The following is a 27039-nucleotide window of genomic DNA, read 5'->3' as shown; positions in this document are numbered from 1 at the left end:
ACTCATTGACACTTCTCTCCTCCTCAGTTTGCTCTGATTCAGCCTGATGTTTGTTTCAGAGGAACCATTCATCCAAATCAATTTGCCCGCAGAAATGTGACCGCCAAAAGCTGCAAAAATGTTTCACGTCGTATCTTTTAGATAGGCAGACAAAGCTTTAGTCCAATTAATCAGACAAATATGAATCAGTCATCATCGCCCTGTAGTTTTTCTTAAGATTGCATTGTTAAAAAGTAAATGATGTATGCATGAGCACATTTGAGGGATGGCAGGAAATTTGTCATGGTTTATATTTTCAATCAGTAGCAGCCAGTGAGGAGTTCACATGGCCTTTTTTTGTTATTTAGATGTCATGCTTTTTAATTGTAATGACACCTTGCTGACAGACACATATTTCATCACCTCCCATTTTGCCAGAGATTTTGCCTCAAGTTGAATCATGAATTTTCATGGAAGACAATTTTCAATATGAGCATGTGTGTGCTTGTGCTTGTTTACATCACATGTGTTTTACATTGATGTATCACTTGATGTACCTGTTTGGCAAAGACTACTGTATGTCATCTCCTCTTAATGTCACTATAACATGCAGGGTTTTCAAGGATCCATTGGGACCTGTAGTTCAGTCTTTACATGCTGTCAGTGGAAAATGTCATTAGGATTTGCCAGAGGGATTTTAATAGCTCCAGAGATTAAACTCAATGGCACAGTATATTTCTATATTATCAATGATGTTATCCTGTTGACACACTCTATCGGGCCATTGATCTAATAAACTTGAGGATTTCATGAAATGCCCGGCGTTGGAGTCGCCACAAGATGATTATTGATTGTAATTACTGAGACAAAGATCCAGATGAACAGCGTGCTAACTTAAAATTCCTGTCACAAAATGTCAAGCCCAGAGCACGGCATGCAACCACGCAACCGGGTGCTTTTTAATCCTGATTTTGAAGCCGGAAAAAAAAAAAAAAATCAACAAAACTGCCTTTAATCATCTCAGTGATGATGTGCAACCATTTCCCTCCCTGGCAGATACTAGTGCATAATCTCATTAACTGTTGGGATCCTGGCAAACGTCTCTGCAGACAGCTTGCGGTATGAATGTGATTAAGCAATTACTGTAGGCAAATTAGAATCCAACAGGTAGTTTATTTTAGAGCGTCTATGGGTCATCTCTAAGTCTTCAGTAATCATGGTATTGTGCATTAAACACTGGTTAAAATTAAGATATATTGAAAAGCAGAACAAGAATGTTTTTAATTATTTCTTGTGCTGTTTGTTGTAGGGGAATTTGACCAGCCATAACAGTGCGGAGTGCTCTGATGATTTCCACTGAAAAAAAAAGAGGTGTGAGAGGAATGCAAAAATGACCCCTTACCTGTAGTGAAAGGGAGACACACACGTGTATGCACAAATAATCTAGCTAATTGAATCCCTGGTGGGTGTTGTGGGCTCATTAAACCTTCCAGCCAGACCTCAGTGATCCGTCAAGAGCTGAGCGCAGATGAAACACAACCAGAATCTACTTCACCTGGGGCCAATGTACTTGATGCCCCCTCGCTGGAGCTAAGCCAAACCTTCACTATACCCTTCATCAAATCTTAACACATCCTTGAAATGTTAGTATTTATGTTATAGTCTTGCTTTGTTTACAGCCCATACGCCGAAATGTTCATGCACATGAGTGCACTCGAAATGTATTTTTCCCCCCTGTTATCTCCCTGTACACCTTGAAAGATGAATATTTAATTTCTTCTTTCTGCCTCGCAACCCACCAGCATTCCTGCAGGCCTTCAAAAGATCAAGACAGTTCAGTTTGCGGTCAGCGTCAGGGAGTGGAGGTCACTGCTCGTCTGTGCTCCAGGCAAATGGAAAGACGAGAACAGACAAAGCCGCCTTTAGGAGAGTGCATCAATTGGGCAGTCACAGGGGAGTGAGTCAGTTCCATAGAAAAGAGTCGGAGAGCCATGAGTCAGAAGCCATACATATGTAGGTAGACATTTAGAATTTCTTTTGAGGAAATATAACTTGGGTGCTGCAGTCTTTTATTTTTCTTATACAGTCTTCTGCTCTGTGTTCACAGTCACACTTTGATTGAGAACTACTTTCAAAAAGCACATTATTGCCATTGGCAGGAATCTTATCATAACATCTGATGTCTGCCCCAGATCCGTCCAGAAATGTGCTGCATTAATTGTCTGTCTATCAGGTAATCAGCTCTGGGATGTCCTGCTGTGTCAGTTGTCACATCCCCTAAATAATATCAAACATACCCTGCAATGAAACGTTCCAGGCCTAGCTCACTGCCAAACTCACCCTGACACTTCCCTTTCATTAGCATCCCATCTGATGAGCTCATTTCCACGCCAGCACTGTTATCCCAAGCCAAGCCTGGAGCCAGACACGCATACGCTCCCTAACAAACAGACCCCCACTTTCAACCACTGCTTAGGGAGCTGTTTGATTCTTCAATTTATCATTTTTGTCAGAGGGGGAAGTTGAAAGTCCAAAAGCTATCGATTGTTTCCATCTTGACAAGTGAAGATTCAGAGCTGCTGGCAATTAAGAGCTTCAGTTGTTGTCAAAGCAGACAGTGGTTTGTGTGTGTGTCTGAGGCTGGGGGAGGGATTGGGTGATTGGGGGGGGCATACACTTTGCAAATACCCTAAAGTGACACAAGCAATTGAAGCAGGAAGAGGAAATAAACAAGAAGGGGATGTAAAGTAATGTGTAGCGGCAGAGGGTTAAGCAGGAAATTTTTGCATTTTTCTGAGCCCGAACCGCAAAGCGCTGTTTCAGCAAGCCGAAGGAGCACAGACCTTATCGGGACATTGCTTAGATCACAGGCCTGAAGATTCTCAAGTTCAGCACTTTTATGATTGCCTCCGCTCATATTCACATGAACACGTGCAAGTGCGTGCATGCACGGCCGCATGTCCGTAAACACATCCATATAAACACGTTCACTTACACAATCCATAACGACTTTATCAGCCTTGTCCCGCCAGTGGAAGCATCAATTGATTTGATGCCAGTGCATGCCATTACTCTCCTGCGCAGTTAAATCCCCCATGCATGGGGGCTAGCATCAGCATGTAATTCTCAAATTAAATTGGATAAAAGTATAATGGATGTGGAGGCAAACAAATCAAACTTTATATATGTAAGGCAAAGCTTTAAGTCACATACATTGTTAAGGTAACGACAGGCATCCAGTCACGAATACAAATGGCTGGCGTGAGTTTCCTTTGCAGGCTGTTGGTGTTAAACCTTAGGGACAGGTGAGGAGCCTAGAGTACGAGGGGCATGAGTCATGTGTGTGTACTTAAGATGTTAAGATGTTGGTTAAGAGACGGTGAGGAAGTTTAAACATGAGCAGCCTCTCTGTAATATTAATGGATTTGAAAGCACTTTCACTTTCTCCGCGAAGCAGCGATTAACTTCTAAAGGGTATAGTGTGTCAGCACTTCTCTATGTCAGGCTGTTGTCTTATTTTTTCCCTAACATCAAGGGCAAGTAACTTCTAGAAAGTTTTAACTCGCTCATCGCTTTTCTGTCAGTTACAAGTTGTCTCTGCAAACATGTTGCTTGCTGTAATGAGTGAATTTGCTTGTAGTGTAAGCAAATTAGCTATTGGCCAATTAGTCTTAAGTGTCTAATGAGTTTGGGTCAGTTCAATGACTCCTGCCCAGTTGCTAGTTGCTACTCGTCACTTTGTTTTCGTAATTGTTAATAAATGGTAATTTTCAGTCACTTTTAATAGAGAGAATAGAATAAACAATAATGCATAATAGGAAATAAATGACAAAATGTGTCTGTGTGTGTGTTTGTGTGTGTTTGTGTGTGTGTGTGTGTGTGTGTGTGAATTCTACACTGATTTTCAGACTAACCTCCACTATAAGCTTGCTTTGTTAAACACAGAAGTACAACTGCCAGTACTATATCATCAAATGTCCATTCAAAGCAATAAACAACAATGTAACCATTCCTTTTTTTCATTATTGTTATTTATATCTGCCAAAACAACTTCTGTGTCTATTACATGCAATTAAAACACTCAGCGGTCTACGTCAGGCAGTTGCTGGGAATGTTAGCCTCCCTGACATCAGCTCCGACAAAACCAACAGCTATAATCCCCGCCGAGCTGCAGGCCCACGGAACATGCCAGGGATTAAAGGGTCCAGCTCACCATGACTCTCAATTTCATTTTTACAAGGCTGTGCTCGGTCATATTTTCATTTAAAATATTTCCAATCACAGAAGAACATAAACGCAGCATCAAGTGATTTTTGAGCACATTTGATTCATTTGACTCAATGTTGATGCAAAAATATTTGAGTAATGGAGTTTTTAGTGTTTTCCGTGGAACATGCTCGGTGTTTTTTCTTTGACAAATGAGGCCCTAATGGTTTTTAGTTTATGTTGAAGAAGTGCTGTGGTACAGTTGGCAGACTTCTAACAGAGACATTGATGGACTACGTGATGATGATATTACTGTTTTGTTTTTAGTTGAGTTTATTTGACAGTAGAAGATGAATTACATCTCTCATTTTTCAAGCACAACTCAGTAAAGCCCAAGACTTATTTTCATTGGGGTCCTGGATATAAGCACATGTTGTTACATACAACAATAAAAGATCAGCAATCAAGAAACCTGCAATAACAAATGAATGAGAAGACAGCTAAGCTAAGCTAAAACCTTAGCTACGCTCAGCTAAGAACATCAGAACATTGCTGGCATTTTGTCAAGCACCCACTTCTTGTCAGTCTTACCACGAACTGACTGGGTATCTGCATCTATTTGACACCAGTAATTCCCATGTTTTTCTCTAAATATCTAACTCCCTATTTTTTCCTCTCACAGCTATTCTGGCAGAGTTGTAGGAAACGGTCTGCACGCCCAGAGGCAAAACCCAGAGGTCAAAGTTCGCAGCCCAAACCCTGCACTGGCTGAGGCCAAGGAGAGGTTGGAGCGCTTCATCCAGGTAGGATGACGCATGATCTGCTGTACACACAAACATGCATGTACACATAGTCACTGAATTCACTGAATCATCTGTGTGTTCATCCATATGTCACACATAATGTTTGATGCACTACTGAATGCCAGGGGGCTCGTTGCTATTACAGTAAATGTCCAAACATGGAGAGGTTATGTCTTTACTGATTGGATAACAGTCAGTTAAATTAAGAAAACATCCAGAGTGAATGCAAATTTTGGCTGATTTCTGTCTATATTTGTATAAAAACATGTGTTTCTAGTGTTAAAAACATCAATACACTGAAACAGGTCAATCTATCAGTCAAGTGAAGTGTTATGAAACCAACAACATAAAAGTCTTAATTGATAGGGCTTTTGTCTAATTAGTGCACCTAAAACAATGTAACACATAGCCAGAAATCTTGAAATGTCCTTGCCATTTTCCTCAGATCCAAAGTCTTGTTTTGAACGCGGAGGCAGATATCAAAGATAAATGAAAAGGATAGAGGGTGAAAGGGAGGCCGTGACAAAAAAAAAAGTGAATTACTGTGAAAAGAAAAAAAAAAAGAAAGATGAGAGGCGGGAGCAAAAGGTCAGGAGTGACTGACAGATAGGCAGAGATGACACAAGCGGCTTCAAAGTGACACTGTTTGTCATGTAGATGGGGTTTAGTGCTGAAAAGGACCAAGAAGAAAAGGGCTATTTCACACAGTCCCTAGCGGCCATTTGAGGAGACAAACAGACCAGGATTCGGTTCCCCTCTGCGTGCCTGCCCTTTTGTTGCCCTGAAAATTATGCCCACAGATAGTACACCAGCCATCTCTCACTTTCTATCACTATATCCCGCTTTCTTTCCCCTCTTTTTACCTTTTTGATTGCGTCTCTCTTATAAAAAGCCTAAGAAAGTTAATACATTTCCGTTTCGCTCTTATTCTTCGCTGTATCATCAATTCTTTATCACTATCTGCACACACCCTGTTGATCTCATCTCTCTCTGGTGTCTCATCCATACATTTATTTCCGTCTCCTTTTGCGTGCATCTTGCATCTCACATATATTTCCCAGCCCGTCTGTCCACCTGTCAGCCACTGACAGCTCAAGATCATCTCTGTCAGACCACAACATCCTATTGTGCACGGTGGCTGTCAAGTGTCCCGTTGTCATGGCAACTGTGCAGAGTGTTGACATTTACAGGGCTGAAAAGCCTACCTTGAATCTGGACCAGGTGGCAGAGCTTGGCTGAGCTTTGTGTTTGTGCCAGATAAGAGCAAAGGATCACAGAGTGTTAAACTGCATAATGTGTCAGGCTTTCCAGGGTGCATCCAGAACAGTTAAACAAGGACAGGACAGAAATATGGTTTACAGCGCATGCTCACAGACGGCTTTGAACTGTTAAAAAGCATCAGATTTTGCAAAACATTTGCTTAAAATTAGGGGTGGGACTGTCTAGGCACGATTCGATTCTAGGCCTACGATGTGATTATGAAATGATTATTGATGCATCTTTATAAATCAATATTGTTTATTTCCGTATATGAATTATTTTTTCTCACTGTGTGACTATGTCCTACTTGACATAGTAAATCCATTATCTTTGCTCATGCTCAGCCAAGTAGCCCAGCTTGGAATGTAAACACGGCGCATTACGTTTCAACATCCAATCGATTCAGCTGGAACGTACAGCCTGGTCTCATGAAATTGTTACGGGCAATAATAATGTCAAGAATTTGGTTTTAAATTTCTGATTATTGACTTTTCTGCATCAAGACATAATCTTTTAAGAGAGAATCACCATGCATGTAAGAATCGATTTTTTTTCGCACCCCTACTTAAAATCAATTGACACTCACCTGTGACAGCTGCTGAACCTGGTTACTATCCACACTGATTCATTTAGATCAAAGTGGTTTTGTTCAGAATTACAGCCGCTGCCAGCAGCCATTACAGGCTAATAGCATTTCATGCTCAAGAGGCCTATGACAGGCTTAAAGGCACGCTCCCTAATTTTATTATTGCCAAATTTCTTCCCACCTCACTGTTCGGTTCAAATTGTTACAGTCAGCTTTGAACTGTGCAGTGGAGGGTGCATATGTCACTTAAACAAAATCAGGGAGTATATCCTTAATTTGTGTTACTGATTCAGGTTTCTTGCTTAATTTAACTCGAGTCTCTCTCTGTTTCTGTTTCTCCCTCTCTCTCTCTCTGTTTCCCCCTCTCTCTGTCCTTGATTGTCATTTAAACATTCTTAAAATGGGAGGTAATTACATCCCTGTAAGAAATGTCTGAAATATCAGCATAATGATGTCACCTGTCTTGTGGTCTACCTTTCGAGCAAACACTTGTTCCTGGCTCCCTTTATCCTTGCTACAGAGCCCTCAACAGATGTTTGGAGACAGGGCCATTATAAAAAAAAATCTTCCAGGTGGGCGAGTCAGTGCACAAAATGAGTTCCTTTTCAGATTGATTTTGGCAAGCCCATCTGGATCTCTCTCCAAACTGCAAACTTTACTGGACACCCTCGGTGCCTTTTAGGCTGTAAAGTTAATTGCAGTTCAGTCAGGAGGGAGTAGTTTACAGATATAAAGCATTGTTGATCCATACAGCTTCGATTTGCTTTTGCAGGCTCCAGTGAGTTATCTCAGCAACTGGGGATATGAGCTTCATTACTGGGCAGTAATATAGCAATATGAATATCAGAATTCAGATTGTAGATGACGTCTTGGCACTGGTGGCTACTGCATGCTGGTTTCAAGGCCCGGAGCTGGACGCAGCTCACTGCGAGTCCAGATAAGTGGACGACAGAACAATAGTGATTAGCAATCACTGTGGGGATCCTGTGCGGATAAGTGAGAGAAGTCTTTTTTGGCTTCGTGAACCAGAAAAGAATTCCCCCCTACATTTTAAAGTTGTTGAATAATAGAGGGAGGGAAGTTTTAAGGCATCAAACTGTTGCAGAGTCTTAAGATCCCTCTGTGTTACAAAGATCTCATAGATTTTGGAGAAATAAAACCCAGTGCTCTGCCCACACGAGGAAGTTCAGGGGGGCTGGGAGTATGGAGCATTCCCAGGAAATCCACAAAGTCGACCTGACTCTGTCTATTTAGAACGCTAATCTTAGCCACCATCAAGGTAACGGGAGGGTAAATTGCTTGGCATTGATCAGCAGCACCTGCGAGCCCCTGCTGATATGCTGTGGCTAGTAGGTGGAAAGAGCCAGTAAAGTATGACTGATTACATCTTTAAATAAATATGTTCCTTAAAACATCTGATCTGTTGTTATTGAACAGCAGGACAGTTTCAAAGCCTGGCATCCCTACGCTGAGTATGAAAAACCCAACCTTGACAGGAGGAAAAACTGTTAAATAATGCATTCGCTGAGATGTCTCCCATGTGCTACATGTAGATATAATCAAACTAATGTCTCTATGGTTATTATGTGGTTCTTCGTGTGTGTGCGTGTGTTCTGTACTTTTATCTTTGTGCGAACCGCTTTGAGCTTCAGACATTCACCAAGAGGACATTTTAGAGAAGTTCGTGCTTTGAAGTGGTGAAGACTGAAACAGATGATCTACTTAGGGTTAAAATTTGAATTTTGTGTCAGTGCTAGAAGTATAATTAGGTATCTATGTGTGTCTTCCTTCATCCTTGGAGGTAGTTTGGGTTGTTATTTTAGTGGGGAAAAAATCAGTCAACTGATTTTAAATTGCATGGATATTCTCTTTTTCTATTTAGAAGGTATTGCAGGTATTTCAATGAATCCCTAATCTGAGCTTTTCCAAATTTGAATAACCTCCATTTCTGGGATTAGTGGGGTTAAGACGTGTATATTTTTACCTACTGGAGAGTAGTTAGACCCAGAGCACTGTGGCACTAAGAGGATTGGGAAACCGCCGTTGATGTATCACAGACTCTGACCCCTCATCTACCCATGGCATTCTCCTGTTAAAGCACTCAGAGCCGCATTCAGAATGAGCGTGTGTGTTGGTATGCACGCAGGCTCGCACATGCAGCACACACACAGCGCATTTTGGATTCACACACATGCACACACAAGCTGTGGTAAACAGGTTTGCAAGGTGAAGGGGGACAGAAGAATTGTGCACAGTTGCAGATTGCCCTAAAAACATCTCCATGTCGAATCCAATACGTAAAAAGCTGTAAATAACACAAAAACAGACTCAGGAAAAGCCTAAATCTCTTGACCTCCTATAAAATGGTCCATTAAGTGGGTAGGCCAAGTTATGAGCCTCCCCCGTGTATCTCTCCTGACTATCTTCTTCCTCGCTCTCCTTCTCTCTGCCTGTAAATATTGCTAATGTGAACAATAAATGTTTCAAAGTGGATTTTTGATTCCGGGCCATGAGTCCAGCTGTTTTTGGGTGGGGATCCTTTTTACAATGGTCTATCTGTTTCCATGTGAGTACTGAGGCCAGATCATTTATCAGTTTGTCAATTTGCACTATGGTAAATGCAGAGTCAGTGGCAACACGCAGACGCTCATTCTCATACTATATTTCTGTCTTAATTTTTTTTTCGGACACACTCACACGCACACACACATACATAGACACAAACACAGGCAGCATCTTCAGAAGCGGTGAAAGCTGTGGTGGATGGAGAGTTGGAAAGATTCCACCACAGAAATCCGGTACAGAGAGGCCAGTTGAATGCGTGATTGATGAGACAGACTACTGCTCTGCTGTCTGGTCTGGCCAGTGGCCCGGCGAGGTTCCACATCAGAGAAGCCTTACTTGTGTTTAACATACACTCAGTACATCCCCTCTGTGGATCCAGTCGATCCTCAGATCTATTCAGCTACTGCGGGGAGTTTGAGTTGACGTATGACCTTCGTCATGAGAGCAGTCTGTTTCTGCCTGATTCCTGTTTGCACCTAAAAAGCATATAGCCTGGCATTTTAGCAATGCCTGTCACAGTCAGAACGGGTTTGAGGTTTAAAGAGTAAGCGGAGTCCAGGGATGAAGAAAGAGCCGGGGCTGAGCTGGCGGCGCGTCGCAGGGAGGGGACAGATTCTTTCCACTTGAAGAAGATGATGGAGCTGGCCCTCACAGGAGCTCTGCTGCTCTTTGCTGCTGCTGTGGCAACGACACAGCAACAAGTCTCACTGCCCAGGGCTCTCTGTTAGCTCGGCAACCAAACTTCATGAACCCAAATTCTAATTTAAGCTTGACTTTTTTTTTTAACCATCATAATTAGATGCAAAGCTCATAAAAATCTGGTGAACTGTGACTGTTTTTCCACATTGGGTCATGTTTACTCTCCTTGTGGGTTTCCGTTCCATGAAGACAGTGATTCTTGTCATATGGAGGGAATATGTGACCTGTTTCTGTTTCTGGCACATAGTTAGGAAAATCCCCATGTTCAATGTGATATGGTGTGCATTTGCTAAAAGTCAAAACACCATGATCCAAAGGTTATCTGCAATGAGGATTACAAGCTCCTGGGGCTTCACATATTCAGTAAATATTTGGGGGGGGTTTAGTTTTGTTTTGTTTTGTCAAGTGAAAATATTCCATTTGGGATGATGAGCTGCAAAAAAGTCCTCAATTAGGTCTGGATATTGGCGCAGATTTCCTGATTTGATTTGGTTTCGATTCCCAGCCCCAATGCAATTCAGTTTAATTTGATTTAACTCATTTCAAGTTCAGTTCAAGTCTTGAAATGGATTTGCGTACATCAGATAAATAATGATATTGCATGCTAATGAAAGCTCTTCGGCTAAAACTTATTTTCATTTCCACAGTCAAGCAGCTATCATATACATGACTTTTTCTACTAAAACTGCTTTTTTTATCTGTTGTAATCGCTTCATTTCCATGATGTAAACATTTTACACACTATAAGACCTAACTTTACCCTTTGTATCAAGTAAAAATAGTTTTACGCAAAGATTGATAATATACTGTATAAAAAAATCCCCAAAATTTGAAAATAATTTTTTAGCCCAGTCCAGTTCTGGATAGATAGATAGGTAGTCTGAGAGAAAGTAGCATACTATCCTATTCTGCCTGTTCTCTGCCTGACATACACGTTATTAAAGTTGAATATACTGTTGAACCTGCTTTGATTAATTCAGTATTTGGGTTGATGATGACTCTAACGATGGGCTTTCTCTGGGGTGGCCTGGAGTTGTACCGTATCAACCTTTTGTGCTGCTGCCTTTTATGAGGACTTCTGTAGCCCAGTTTGAAGTCTGGAAGGCCTCTGCTTCCCAGCAGGCTTCACTGTCTGTTGACCCTCAAACCTCACACAACAGACTTTTCGACAGCCAGGTAGCTGTTGGAACATGCTCTCAGAAAATCGCTGATGTCACTCAAACTGCCATACATTTTTTAACAACATCTCCATCACTTGCCTGACAGAAGCCAAAGTTTATTCATTCGTACATACATTACACCCTCGCAGTCTGCCCCAGTCAGTGCCTGACAGGAGCAGGGTGTGACGGCCCAATGCCACGGCGTGTTGTTGTGATTGACTCATGAGGGTTACACGAGGTCATGGCCAATAAAGTGTCACTAACATTTAGCAACAGAATCTGCTTGTACTAGCTTGCAGTGCAGGGGTGTGAGACTGCCATTGTTTAAAAAATGTTCAAAGTATTACTCAGACCTCTTGGGAAATGTACTTGTTTATTTTCAAAAGTACAGGCGATTGCATGAAATTCGGTGGAAAGTTAGACCTGGTCAGGTTTTGTAGCAGAAATCATGTGGCCACTTAAAAAAAAAAAAAAAAAAAACATTTTGTTTTGGTTCTCAGCTCCTGAGACATAGAAGCAAAGTTTTCCTGCATTCCTTGTCTCAAGACGAATCTTTCAGGTTTTGCCCAGGAACATTTCTGCCTAAATCAATAGTCAGCCACTGTAAACAGTGTCCAGCCTGCACCAAACATACACGTCTATTGTGTAATGTTACTACAAGTTACTTTGTGCCTGAGCTGAAATGTTGTCTTGACAGGGTAACTGCATGAAGTCAGAAGTCTGGTGGTCAGCAATCTATTGAGAATGAAACTTTTTATAGTCTTCAGTGAGATATGGATTTCACATCTAAAAGTCAACAAGGTAAAAGATCTGGTTTTCAGCCTTGGATAAAGGGTTTTTATTGGCCTCATCTTCAACCATGGAAAAGGACAACAACAGAAAAGCACTTGGCTTACTATGCTTTTGCGCCTTTTATTTTAAATTCACTTTTGAATCGGTTTCATTTTCCATGTTGTGGATGGCAATGCAGGCTTTTGTTAAAGGCCAGACTCTTAACAGCTACCATTGCTGTCCAGCCCAGAACCTGCTTACTCTTCCAGTCAAAGGCTCTCTATTGATCGAGATCTGTCTGGAAAGTGGTTGGCCATAACAGGCGCCATTAATCCACAAAAAAAAGCAATACATATCTGTTCCAGAATCAGCAGTTATGGATGGCTGAGCAGCGCATCTATAGTTATGTTTGTCTGCAGCCTGTCACTCTAGCTAGAAGGCTCCATCTCTCATACATGGGAAATATGCTCATTCAGTTGCATTTTCTTGGTCAGGCAATGTAAAATGTAGAGAGAATTGCAGCTATTTCATCTTAAGCCAGGGACGTACACACACACATAGATACAATTTGTACTTATTCTGTCTCTCAGCTGATGTTCATAAAAGCATTATGAGCCTGTAAAGTATGTCAGAGAATGGAGGGAATTTTAATTTAAAAGTTGGGAGGACTTGGCCAGTCTTCTAGAGATTACCACTGTCACTTTTTCCTTCAGGCTCCTCCAGGTTTCCCTTCCCTTCTGTTTTCTCTGTCCACATATGCAGTTTTACCACGACTGCCCTCAATTAGGCGATACTGTTTCAAACTGTCAGGGAAGAAATAGAGCACATGTCTCGATGTGGGCATACAAAGGTTATGACTTATGGTCCTGCTTCACCAGGGTGACAGCAGTATCCCACATATGACACACGCGCAGACATGTGCACACTTACACAACTGCTGCGACAGTTGCAGCCCTCATATCCCGTCCCCGGTGACCACGTTTCACATTTTTACATTTTATAATCAGATTTTCTGTTTCCACATTAAGCTGGAACGTGTATCCACAGTGGCCTCCTGGTTAAGCTGTGCGCACACACACACGCACACACACACACAGAGTCTCTCACTCTCTCAGCCTCGTATTTCTGCCAAACTCCTTCAGAGGGTGATTGGTTACTCCTGGCAGTCCAGATTTTAGTGTGACCAGGATGCAGTCAAATAGATGCAGGAATTCAGCCCTTGATGCTCTCAAACATGCCCCATCATCCTCTGACTGAAGAATGCGTTTGAAAAGAAAGAGAGAGGAGAATGAGCTGGCAGGGTGAGAGGAGAGCTACAAAATATTTCATGATTTGGGATTTTATTCAAAGCCTTATGGGAATGCCTGATTTGTCTTCAGATGCCAGGGTAATTTCAAGGAAAGCCTTAAGTATAAAGGCTGGCATCTTGTTTTTTTTCAACCAGTCCACCCTCAGCCCCCACACCTGCTTGCACAACTTCAAGTTCAGGCTTACCATCTGAACACATTGTACAAATGAATTCACCTTGATTCATCTTTTTCTTCCTCACAGACTCTCACCCCTTCTGCCTCTCATGTATGCCCTTTCTCTGAGTGTGCCTTTCCTTCTTTCATTACCTGTTTGTTTTATTTGGCACATGCAGTGCCAAATCTCAGCTAGATCTGAAATTTCAACACAACATACTGTTCGTTCCAGTTTCACATCCATCTCATTTTTCTCGATCCAGTCCTCATATTGTTAGTGGATATTAAAGCAGAACGTTTTATGCCATCAACTGCATTGATTTTTGCAAATATCTGCTTGTTCTGAATTTGATGCCTGCAGCACAGTTTCAAACAAGTTGGGACAGGAGCAACAAAAGACTGGGAAAGTTGTGGAATGCTCCAAAAACACCTGTTTGGAACATTCCACAGGTAAACAGTATCATGATTGGGTATGAAAGGGACATTCTCGAAAGGCTCACTTCTTTACAAGCAACAATGGGGCAAAGTTCACCACCTCATGAACACAGAATATTACTCCATGGGCTCTGGAACACTGAACAAACTGTTGCTGGTACACATTGTCCATTTGCAAATAATTGCATTTATGAAAAGAAATGGCTCCACTCTAAACCTGCCAATGATATTTAAGCAGGAAGGCTGATACACCCATTTGTCAACCCATAGATGACACTCAGCAACAGGTCCTATAGGATGATGAAATTCATTTTGGAGGAAGTCGATCAGGCAGGTACAGTTCACCAGTTTGCTTATGTACGTCATATTTGAAGGAGCATACAGTTGCAGTAGGTCACCTTTCAACTCAGTTTTTGTTCTGACCAGATCAATAAAAAATAGAAAAATAGCTAAATAACTGTAATTTTTAACTAGCCTTTAACAGCCTATTTTTTCTATTATTTTAAAGCCTATACTCACTATTAATAGGCTGTTTTGAAACAGCAAAGCTTCATCTAATCATACAGCACAGTGATATTCAACAGAGAGAAGGCCAAGCCATGTGAGAACAAAGACATCTGTCCCTGTAGGGTTAAATTTCTGCCTCATATGTTACATAAAGGCTGCTGCCATTGAAATATTCTGCCCACTTGCTCACATTTACCATATGGTACAGTGTGACAGATCAGGAGGACAAGCCTTTGAGCGGTTGCTGTTGTTTTTGATGACATAAATAGACCATCCTTTGTTGTGTTAAACTTACTATGTTGTTCATCTGTGGGCCCTATGAGTCATTTGATGCCAGAAAGTATTGTTTTCATAGTTGCATCATTTTTTGTATTTGAAATTAGCTTACACGGCTTAGCATGCAACATGTGTGACTTCTCCTGTGATGCTTTGACTGCTTTTACTCGAACGAAGACAGAAAACCAGGGGGGGAAAAAGCCAATTTGAGAAACTGCTTAAGACACTCATTGAAACCCAGAGCTGGTTTTCAGTGCAGCAACAGTATTTTTTTTTTTTATCAGAAAACAGAGAGAGAGAGAGAGACTATTCACTGCATATTATGCATTCAACAGTCCTTAAGAACTCATATAGGAATATTGTATATCTCTCCTACTTTAGCTCAAGGACAAATTAGAAATTTGCTTCTTCACTATGTTGTTTGAATACCACAATTAAGTTCCCTGCGTATTACCACAGCTGAACTGAAATTTCATCAGAAAGAAATAACAGAAACCTCTGGCAGTTTTGCAGTCCTGACAGTCAAAACAAACCAACAAACTGCATTGGACAGCAGCCAGCCAACAATTCTACGACGGCCCGACTATGGTTTCCACAGCGACAGCGCCTTAATTGATTCCTTCCCTAATTATCATGCTTTAAGGACAGCTGGGCCAAGCAGCATTGTGTTAAACATCCCCTGAACAGCACGGTTATTAGCTTAATACCCAAATGGTTATCTGGATGGTGTTGGTACACAACACTCTGCTGTTCAGCAGAGCGTTTCCTTATAAACTCATGGAATGCGCATTGAATTAATTCAGTTGCTTTACATAAAAAAAGGTTAATGGGTTTATCACGGTGGCTGTTCACAGTCGAGGAAGATGTTTTCTCTCTCTGGCTGTCGGTCTTCCATTGTCTTTCCCTTGTAGCCCTCTAAAATATCTTGATGCATGCAGTGGATAGATGCGACGCCGGTTCCAAAAAAAGTTGGGACACTTATGTACTTATGTAAAACGTAGATAAAAACAGACATGACTCGCCAGATCTGGGGTATACTTAAATTCTTTCGTACTTTATTGCACACAAATCACAGCAACAGAATAGTTTCCTCAAAGTGTAATGAGAATTGCCGCTACCACAGAGTACATGATATATGAGTCCCTGAACCAAAATGTCTCCTTCGTCTAACACAGCATATCACGTTGCAGTCTCAAAACAGGCGGAACAAGTACAGGACACACCAAGATCCTGTCAACAGGTTGTAATGTGAGCCACTCCATAACCATAAAATGCACAACTGTAACCAGTGTGTAATATTGTTCATATTTTTTCAAGGTAATCCTCTTGTACCTATCTGTCCATCTGTGAAACCGAGCTACTCAGCTATTACCGGAGGCTTTTACTTTTGCGGGCAGCATAACTGATAGGTTTTACCTGCTTCCACTTAAGGGCCCCACTCGACTTTCATGAAGCCTTGTGTTGTGGTTGTCGATGTCACATTTCAATGCAGCAATTGTGTCCCTCACTCAGGCCTGAGTGAGAGGGGGGCGCAGTCACATTCAGTAAAAATGGGATACACGACAGATGTAATGAGTTAAAATACCAAAAGTACCTGCTAGCATGAGGAACCTCTTCCTCTCTCTCTCTTGTCAACAATCACTCCTCCAACATAAAGACTAGCAAGAAAGAAAACCAGTGTGTTCATAACTGCTGACATTCAACCCTTTATATGTCAGCATCAGCTGAGCTTCGTGTAGCTACAACATTACTTGCCTATTTATTTCTACTTGTCAGTTTACGGCCTTGACTGTCTGGGCATCTAGTCTTTTGTGTAATCCTCTTTCAAACTAGAAGTGTCTGGTCTGAAATATCACATCAATTACTGAATGAATTACCATGAAGTTCTGCACTAATAATATTGATGTTGCATTACATCCAGTGCCAAATACTTGCAAAACTAATGACACTTCCATCAGCCTTAGATGCGCTTTGTCTAATGCTAATTAGCAAATTCTAGCATGCTAACATGCTAAACTAAGATACCTAACAGGGTAAACATTATACCTGCTAAATGTCAGTATGTTAAAATCGTCACTGTGAGCATGTTAGCATGATGATGTTTACTTTTTGCAACATTTAGCTCAAAGCACCCACACAGGTCCCCACAGGGCTGCTAACGTGGCGGCAGACTAGCCGTGTTTCAGGATCATACTTTACATTTAGCTTTCCGTTGTGAACAGTATATACAAGCATGTCTGCCTTCATGAAATGTTTGTTTTGGGGTGCTGAAGCCTTAGGAGATAACTGGTTAAAGGTCACCTTTGCTGTTAGGTGTGTTGATTGACATAGTCAGAGTCTGGTGTCAATGGCAAAGATATTAGTCATCCCTCAACAAACCCCAACCCCCACCTCCATTCCTCCCACCCACCTCTCAACACGTCTTTAGTGGTTGTTGCCTCCATAGGAAGGTCAGCTGTGTACCAGGATTGATCTTGTCAGCTTTCTCATGAATGTTTAATAGTGTGTGTGTGTGTGTGTGTGTGTGTGTGTGTGTGTGTGTGTGTGTGTGTGTGAATGCATACATGCCTTAAAGATGGTCAAAATAGACAACTGTGTGTGTGTGTCTCTGTAGCTCCACATGTTCTACAAATCTGGTATTCATGCCACTTCCTTAGCCTCGCACTCCAAAGGATCATTTGTTGTTGTGTCAGGAGAGTTTCTTGTCATACATGGTATGATGGAACAAAGCGCACCTTGATGATGGTGGACAGCGGGAAAGGCCAGCAGGTGGTCGAATTAGTTGGCCCCATGCTGAGAGGGAGGAACATCATAAAGAGTAGTATTTCACGCTCCAGGCTGAGAAAGTCTTCATACAGGACTGTGGTCACAGTGTGGTGTGATATGTTTGTTAGATGCATGATATCTGGGCCAAGACTTCATCCCCCATAAGCCATTCATTTCTTACAGTTCGATTAGCAACTTGAGACGCGAAGACCAGACTTCAGCTAAGCTCTATAAGCAGATATCTGCATATGAAAGCAGATAAATTCTAGAGAAAAGCTAATAAAAAGCTAAATTGTCATCAGATGATAGCCGATGGGTTCTGAGATTGCATTTCAGCCAAAATGTTCTGCCTCTTTTGCTCTCCACATGGACTGTTAACCTGCATGCAACCTTGAACTACAAATGGACTACAATGGAAACCAGAACCCTTCAGATATCAAAATCTTGTCCCTTGCCTGCAGATTCTGCATTCATATGCTTCTATATCTTTATAGAGATTACCTAAAAGATGACTACTATTTGGTAATTTGTTTGGTTTCTTGTAAACTCTGCCGATGAAAGAATAAATGGAGGTTCATTGAAAATAAAATCAAAACTTTGCTGTCTGAAGGAAATAGTACATACATTCTCAACCTTTTAATCAATGGTCCTCTTAAAATGTGGTTGTAATTAAATGCAATGCGTCATCTACCACCCATGGTCCTCACTTTACACCACCCACACTCTTCTTCTGTTTCCCCAGGGTGTTATGTATCATCCATTGAGCCCTTGCTGACATTTACAGGGACTGACATGTGCAATAGAATGGACACAGGGGACACAGTGAGCCACAATATTCCACTGGGACTCAATCTATGAAACAAATCTATAGCTTTCTATGAGAATGTATTTTAAAGGGTTTCACATAAGTATTTCAGTTGCCTCTGTGCTTTAGAAAAAGGACCTATGGAGTAGAGGGTTGGCTTATTGACTTATATATGATACCTGAAGACTTGGGGAGCAGGGCTGAACCAGTGTGAGAATCAGTTCTGTTCTCCAATCAGTCATTCAGTCATGTACTCCCCATGAGGATTGGCCTACAGAGTAAGAGTAGGTTAAGATGACGTGGTAAAATTAATACTAAGCATAAGTCAGTGTGTAATAAACCCTGTATTGCTGTGTTTGTGGTTCAGGAGACCCAGGAGAGGTTTCCAAAACTGGGCCAGATGGAGGTCTGGGAGGAGATGGGCAGTGGGGAAACAGAGGAGGGAAGCAGCACAGACTGTGATGATGAAGATGGATGTCAAGCCTCAGGAGATGGTCAGAGCCAGACCTGTAAGTAATACATGCCCAACTCCATATGCACAAACTCACATACACAGACACACACACATCCCTTCTCCTACATTAATTTTCCCTTTGCAAATTGCAGAGTTGTTGTCAAAAGTAATGAGCCCTAATCTTGTGCACGTTTCAGTCATTTGCATACTGTATAAGAACCCTACTGCTTCGATCTACCACCTTCCACATGACGTCCACAGCAATCCATGTGATGATCTGCAAAACCACTATTGTATTTTCAGTTGTGCTCTACATTTCATCAGCTGATTGTTGTCCAGAATATAACCAAGAAGTCTTTTCCCTCTTTTCTGTCGCTCAGTGAGCCTTGAATTGTTTTCCGAAGACTGCCACAAAGTCACTCTTTCATTCACCTCCTACATGGCAATGAAAATTTCACATTAAAACACTTTTTCACACTGTGCCAACCTCGCCTACTGTGTCTCCTTGAGGCTACAGTAAAGGTGGCGGCACAGAAGGTTTCTCAGATCCTTAGACAACAAGCCAGTTTTCTTCATTGGGCACACACACAGTGTAAGGCAGTGAGGAGGTGTTAGGGCTTGTGTTGGCTTTGATGAGAATCATTTGATCTCCTGCAGAAACTTCTTGTTAATCATCCCTAATTATCATGTTAGTTTTTCCGCCTACACAGTTAAACAAAGGAGTCTGGTGTGAAGCATTGTCTTACTAGTGTAGAGGGAGTATAGAGGACTATAGAGGAGCAAATCTGCACTCTGCCATGGACATGATAGCAGCAGGGGCCAGGTTAGGTATAAAAGTTAAGATTTTTTTTTCATGTGGCATGTAAAGAGGCCATCAGGAGATCCTGTACACTGAGACATCTAAGCAAGCTGACAGGGAAACACAATGAAGAGAGGCCTATAGTGAAAAGATCCTCGCTGGTGTAAGCTGAGCCTCTTTGGCTTCCCCAAATCTTCTGCAAGGCTGCAGAAATGCTGGATGATGATTCAGCGGTCTGTTCGTACCATGTTCGCTCAGTCCAACACAAATGCACATAAGCACATTTTCCACATAGGGCTAACCACATGCATTAACAGGTGCCTAATGATGTGTACCCAACTGAATACAATAGACAATGGATTGTTCTGGTGGCCTAACTGTTTAAGATTCGCATTGTGCAGTCACAAAGTCCCCATTTTGAATTTTACTCAGGACCTTTGTTGCATGTCATCCCTCTTCCAATCATTGCCTGTCAGGACACCACTCCTTGCTATCAAAGGCAAAAAAAAAGACCAAAAGTATCCTTGAAAAACATACAAAAAACATTAAGCAGTCTTTTCACATACCAGCAAACCTTTTATCTCTTGAGTTATTTTACTTCCATGTTACTGTGACTTTAACATTTTACCTGAGGCTGCAATGGACAGCGAAGACACAACCAGGAAACAGGCCGTTTCTGTCAGCGTTTTGGTCAGTTGGTAATCAGACCCTCATTGTACTTGGATGTAACATGTACTGGAGTTTTAATCGACTGCATGCAGCTATATTTGATCCTAAAAGTAAAGTAAAAACAGCAATAGTGCAAAATAGCTCAAATGTTATCCCACAAAAAAACAAAAATCCCATTATGTGGTATCACCCACAGCATTATACGTATGTGCAAAATAATACTCACAACACATAAGGGCTTTAAATCAGCATATGGCCGCCAGTGTGGCTTAGTGTGCTATCAGCACAGCTCAAAACTACTGGTCTAGTTTTACCAAAGGGTAGCAAGAAGGCTATCCACACTACAGTACAGCTAATAAACCAATCAATAGCCATTACATTCCCAGTTACACACAGCTCTGGACAGGTCCTTTCTGCCCTGCTCCTTGTTGTGATGGGGATAAAAGTTGCCAGCATTTCTTAGAGCTGTGACAGCAGCAGCCATGTCCCAACAGCAGGGGATAATCAATCAAAGCCACTGTCTGAGATTTACCGAACAAAAACCATTAGTCTGTGCTCAAAGTATAAATCCATATCCTGGTGAGCCCTGTTGCCTGTGCAACTGTCCTTTAGGTTTGAAAAGAATATTTGTCACCTGGTAACAAAATCATGCTGCTTGGAAAGGTGACTGGCCTCTTAGTATCTATAAAAACAGATTACAGCATTGGCTGTATTATAAGGCAACTCTGAAGTCATTCACTTCTCAAATGCCAAGAACTGGGCAACACTTGTCCAGTGACGCATGGACAGTCCATTTTTGGTACATCATTCATTTACACCAGCCAAGCCTGGCTTTGAAGTTGGTTGCGGGTATGTTCAGCTATTTAGCAATTTCCTAAGCTTTCAGGTGGCTAACAGCTATGGTAATAATCTCACACACTCCCCTGTCAAGCTCTTTGAGGTGACCAGTTAGGGGTGTAAGGATTTCTCTATTGATCAAGACATTTTTAAGACTTTTTCATTGTATATTTCCATTACATTTCTCAGCCTCCTGATGTTTTTTGATGACATGTGCCTAACTGATTAGTAAGTGATATAGTGCAATATTGATTTATTTGGATTTACATACTTCTCAGTCTCTTACTCACAAATATTGTTCAAAATGTTGTTGATTATCCAAACATCAAGTTTGGCAGCTGTTAAAGGAATTTCTTAATTGGTTGAGATTGCAATGCATTATAGGGTTTGGAGGCATATTTTAACTTCCATCTGTCTTTGCATTTATTTGCCTCTGTGTAGTTGTGGTAGAGCTCCCAAGGTCCATGTTAAAAGGGGGCATGGCCGGCCTCTGTTCAGCTTAAAGAGACTTCATCACCAAGCTAATGAGCAGCACTAATCTGCAGAGAACAGACTCACTGTCTCTATCATCACTCAGATGTGATGGAACTGCTGCAAGTCTTGCTGAGGAGACAGGACGTGTGCATACAGCCTCCTGCATGCTGAAAGCATGTTTAAGGATGCAGATACAGATGCTTTATACATGCATACCTAAGAGCAGTGATTGAGAAAACCAAAACATGGTAGGCAACCAGATGAAAAGTGAGCTATGACTGTTTAGCACTGTCTTACTATTTGACAGTGTCCAGCTAAATAAAGGATTCTAAAAAAACTACAGACAAGAGTTGAAACAGTCACATTCTTTTCACATACTTCAATTAGCTCTCCGACACTAAAAGAAAGTGCAGTCTGATTGCATGATGTCATGCTTCTTTGATCTCGGTTCAGATCCTCCTCCTCTTGCCTGGAGACACGCTAGTGTACTTTGTGTGCCAACTAAACAAGGCCTGGTCATGTACGAGCTGCCATGACCACAGCCATGAGCAGGAGAATAAATCAGTGAATCTTTAATGAACCATATCATCCTTCTCCCCTGCAGCTATGAGAGCCTCTTCTGTGGTACATTTTGTGGCGTGACTATGGCTTATTAACTGCATTAGCCTGGGAACACTTATGGCTGCTCCTTCCAAAGGAGCTATTCATTTGTAGCTAGCTCATTAACGTATTAATCTCTAAAAGACCCACAATGGCACATTAGACCACTATCTCTCCATTAGGCGGAGAGAGGAGACTCCAAATGTCTGTGCATCAAAAGGTGGAACAGTACTTTATTTGTCTGTCTGCTTCCGTGGGTCCGGCAGGCTTGTCTGAGTCTCAACAGAGTAGGCAGCCTTTTCCGTGCTGGCCTTTTGTGCAGATATTGGAAAAACAGACAGGCAAATGGAGCCGAAGAGATTTGTTTTTTTTTTTCCTGATATTGAACGTCAAGGAGAATATGCAGAAGAAGTTTAATTTTATGAAATCTTAAAGCAGTTTAGAATGGAACGTGGGAGATTTATGAAAAAACAAAAAACTTTCCCACTGCTGCACCTTTTGAATTTGACTGCAGTGTTGTGTTGTTTGTGCTGCTGTTGAGGCAGTCTACCTGGCTATGGTGTGAGAAAGTCATGGAAACAAAAGGGAGGGGGGGTAGGTTATCCATTTTAGAGGAGGGGGGAAGTAAATGCATGGATAAACACTTCCAATGATTGAGCCAGAGGGATGTGCAGTGCAAACGTGTGAATCGCACAGCCATGAAAGTGCAGCTCTCTTTTGGTAACAAACACCATCTGTCTGGAACACTGGTGAGCTCATCAAGAAAGCGAAGACACCCCTGGCATTGCTCACACACTGTGCACTTCAGTGGCTGTCTATTAGCATGAAGCCACTGGCAATGATTGTTTTGCTTTGCCATCCTGTTAAAGAACATAATTATCTAAATTTGACAAGATGAAAAGATTTAAGAGTGAATCAGTGTACTTCTGTTGTTCTTGAACAGAAGGACAAATATATTAACTTTTCTTGTCTTTCCTCACATACCCTCATACAGAAAGGAAACAGCTGGCTGAGTGCGTGCGTGCATGTGTGTGGTGTGACTGCAAAGCTGACCCAAAGCAAAGTAAACTAAACACTGCAACCATGATTCCAAGTGTGGGGGGATGCTGTGTAAAACATGAAAAAAAACAGAATGTAATGATTTGCAAATCCTTTTCAACCTATATTTAGTTGAATAGAGGACAAATACAAGATATTTAATGTTCAAACTGATTCTAACACCTTCCAAAAAAAGTTGGGACGGGGGCATGTTTACCACTGTTGTTATCACCTTTTCTTTTAACGTCAATCAGTAAACTTTTGGGATCTGAGGACACTAATTGTTCAAGTTTAAAAGTGAAGTTCTTTCCCATTCTTGCTTGATATATGACTTCATTTACTCAACAGTCAGGGGTCTCCGTTGTCAGATTTTGCGCTTCATAATGTGTCACACATGGGAGACAGGTCTGAACTGCAGGCAGGCCGGTTTAGTACTCACGCTCTTTCACTACGAAGTCACGCTGCTGTAACACGTGCAGAATGTGGCCTGGCATTGCCTTGCTGGAATAAGCAGGAATGTCCCTGAAAGAAGATCTGGATGGCAGCATATGTTTCTCCAAAGCCTCTACGTACCTTTTAGCATTAATGGTGCCTTCACAGATTTGCAAGTTCCCCATCCGTGGGCACTAACACACCCCACATGCAACAATCTAGATTATCCTTTTCCTCTTCAGCCCAGAGACACGACATCTATGATTTCCAAAAGCAATTTGAAATGTGGACTCATCAGACCACAGCACAATTTTCCACTTTGCGTCAGTCCATCTCAGATGAACTCAGGCCCAGAGAAGTAGCAGTGTTTCTGGATGTTGTTGAGTTGTGACTTTCGCTCTGCATGGTGGAGTCCTAACTTGCATTTGTAGATGCAGCAACAAACTGTGTTCACCAGCACCCCACCAGTGGTTTTCTGAACCCATGTAGTGATATTCTGTATACAATCATATGCCCCCTTACTTACTGGAGAGTGTTTTGATGATATCATTGATTGTACATTGTGAATCCATAAATTCTGTGCAACCGTTGAGAAATGTTGTTCTTAAACTGTTCAAAAATTTGCCCACACAGTTTTTGACAAAGTGAAACTCGCACCATTTCATTTCATATCCACAGCTGCCAGTTTTGTGGACATTCCTACCAAAGAAAATTGAGTATAGTGATAGTTGTGTACTTTACTCTTCATTTAAACACACACACACACACACACACACACACACACACACACACTGAAAGACATGTAGGGGTGGCATTAGAAGGCTCCAATCAGCAGATTTTAAATTTAAGGCTGAAGGACACCAGAGCAAAATCTGCGCTCCCCATCTATCAATGTCCAGTGTAATATGCTGTTTAAATTTTGCTATCCACAGCTGTAGAAAACACTGCTGTAGCGAACTCGTTCCAACTACTTGAATGTTCAAAGACTGCATACTGTTGTATAGATAAAGACCTTGAACCTAGCCTTGATTCAACTTTGACGTATTAGCCTCATAATGTTTGCTGGTGTGTTTGTACCTGAATGTCAAAGGCACAGAGAGAATTTCCTCCAAGGCCTATAAGGCCATAAAGGTGTGCAGCAGCTGTTCGCCCTGGCAGGAAAAGCACATTCCTGAAATGAACGGCTGCTTGGGCAGGATATGGCCAACCTACACCAGCGTTAGCAGGATTACACTGGATCGGCCCCAAGCCTGCTGTTCTCCTGGACCCAGCACACACCTGCCTTTCATGTTAGAAGACTTGCAAGATGAAGAAAAGAGTGGTGATTAAGGGTGCAGTGCTGCAGGTCGAGGTCTGAGAGAGGACACGAGGACACAAGGTCAGAGGAAGAGGTTAAAAGTTAAAACAATGTAGTGGAAACACCATAGAGCCCGAAGATGTGATGTTACAGGGCAAGAGGCAACAGAAGCACGTAAGTACAGCTAACATGAGAATAAAACGTTGAGGGCTGAAGGTCAGAGAACATGATTGCAATATACAAACCTATGATTCAGTCTACCGTGAGAGAGACAGGGTTGGGAGGGTGGGTAGGGGATTTGGTGCTTGTATTCTCTTCCAGGCCGGGTAGAACCAATCCACCCCTTGATCTTCCCATCCTAGGTCCTGGGGACTGCCGTGCGTAGAGGCCGGCTGGCCTGCAGATGTAGTGGCTGTGTCCCGGTGCGGATATTACCAGTAGGACTGCCATTTCCCTTAGCCTTTCATCTGGAGCTCAAGGGGCTGAGAGAGAGCTCCACAGGGCAGAGTAGGGTGGGAGAAGAAGGAACAAGAGGATCAGCGATGGCTTTAGCTGCGCAGGAAGATGGTCTGGTTTGCGGATGGATGTGGGAGGAGTGAGTCAGATTTTCACTCAGATATGCAGAGTCATCTATTTGTTCTATCTGACTTTGTGAGTAGCATTGCATAACTTTCTCAAAACTTGACACAATCTGTGAATGATTCTAAGGAATTACCCCATCATTCCATATTAAATTAATATGGGGAGAGGCAACCTTCTAACCTCAGAACAATTAGAGGGATAATCCTTTAAACTAATATGTACTCAAATCATTTGTTGGAAGTTTAACTACCCGACAGATAATCTGTTTTATTATAATCGGCTAACCACACAGTTTTTATTTTATACATCTCGATTTGTTATCTACTGTCTCCCATTTCCTGTTGGCCCCATCTATCCCTTTTATAACGTCGTCCACCTTTGTTTTCAGTGGTCTCCTTTTTCTTCCGAACTTGGCATATTCTGCCCTCTGGTTTTTATGGCACTTGGAGAGCACATTAGCTCAAAGGGCTCCCTAGGTGTGCGGCCATCAGAGGAGAATGGCTCTCATTAGCCAGCATCATCATTTCCTTTCTAAGCAGTATCAGTGAGGCCTTTATGATTGAGCTTCTCCAGCACACCTCTGGGACCCCGGTTGGGAAACACAGAAAATCTCTGGTGTGGCAACAGGTTCTAAACTAAAATTAATAAAAGTGATACAAGTTAACATTTTTGCATGGTTGCTATGAAGTTTATGGCAGAGAAACAAGGACTCAGTGGTCTGATACTGTAGCCACATAAAAGCCTTAACGACAGTACCACAGAAGAAACTATTATTCACTAATATAACTAGAAATCTTTACAACATGTGCTGCTGGTTTCCAAGCAGTGAATAGCATTTTAAAGATGGTTAAAGATGGTTTCCAGACTCATAAAGTGTTCTTTATTGAAAGCTGCAAATGCAATGGATATGACTTGAATTTTATTGTGTGCAAAACACCCTTGCACACCACCCCTCTACCCTAGCCCCCAGTCAGGCTTGGACTAAACCTTTGGGTTGTCATTGGGACCAGATTTAATAATAAGTACTCAGTGAATTAAGGGAAATATTTTGTTGCTGGCTACACGTACTGACCGACAGCTGAGGCTACTTAGTGATGGCCCTAGTTTATTTGGGCTCCTTTATTAATGCCCATACCCAGGCTTCTCTGCTGGAGGTTGAGATGGAGATTGGATGGAAGGGAGTGAGGTGGGGGTGAGGTGATTGCGTGAGTGACCCCTTGACTTTCTTGACTCGCCTGGAGCTCAGTCCCGGCTACTAAGACAGAAAATGGCATTCCTGCTGTAATACAACACTGAGCAAATAAAGGCAGACATTCCATTGATATTGAAAAATACAGTAGAAGGATAAGCAGGGATGAGTCTGATCCTCTTTGTCTCAGCTCAGCCTGGTATGCGAGGGAAATACAGACTAGGTGAGGGGAGAAGGAGAGAAAGCATGAAAGGACTTGGGGTGGGATTTTCCCATTGAGGCAGGTACTTCTATCTCAAACTCAAAGGATGCAAACTTTTGTTGTAAAATAAAACCACCATCAGAGTATCTGCTTTAGGTGGCAGAGGTGCATTAGCATTGCATGAG

General features: G+C 41.9%; 1 protein-coding gene across 3 annotated transcripts in view; it reads left to right on the top strand.

The window, feature by feature from the left end:
* gpc5c (glypican 5c) overlaps positions 1 to 27039 on the top strand; it is a 96579-nt gene that overhangs the window by 58494 nt on the left and 11046 nt on the right. For all 3 annotated transcript variants that reach the window (XM_041949313.1, XM_041949312.1, XM_041949311.1), the window contains 2 exons: positions 4868 to 4988; positions 18649 to 18790. In XM_041949313.1, the coding sequence (XP_041805247.1) occupies positions 4868 to 4988; positions 18649 to 18790 (263 nt within the window). The remainder of the gene's footprint in view (positions 1 to 4867; positions 4989 to 18648; positions 18791 to 27039) is intronic.

Source organism: Chelmon rostratus, chromosome 12 (assembly GCF_017976325.1).
Source record: "Chelmon rostratus isolate fCheRos1 chromosome 12, fCheRos1.pri, whole genome shotgun sequence".
Lineage (NCBI taxonomy): Eukaryota > Metazoa > Chordata > Actinopteri > Chaetodontiformes > Chaetodontidae > Chelmon > Chelmon rostratus.
The sequence above is the reverse complement of the archived record's forward strand: the minus strand, read 5'-3'. Positions and strand labels throughout refer to the sequence as shown.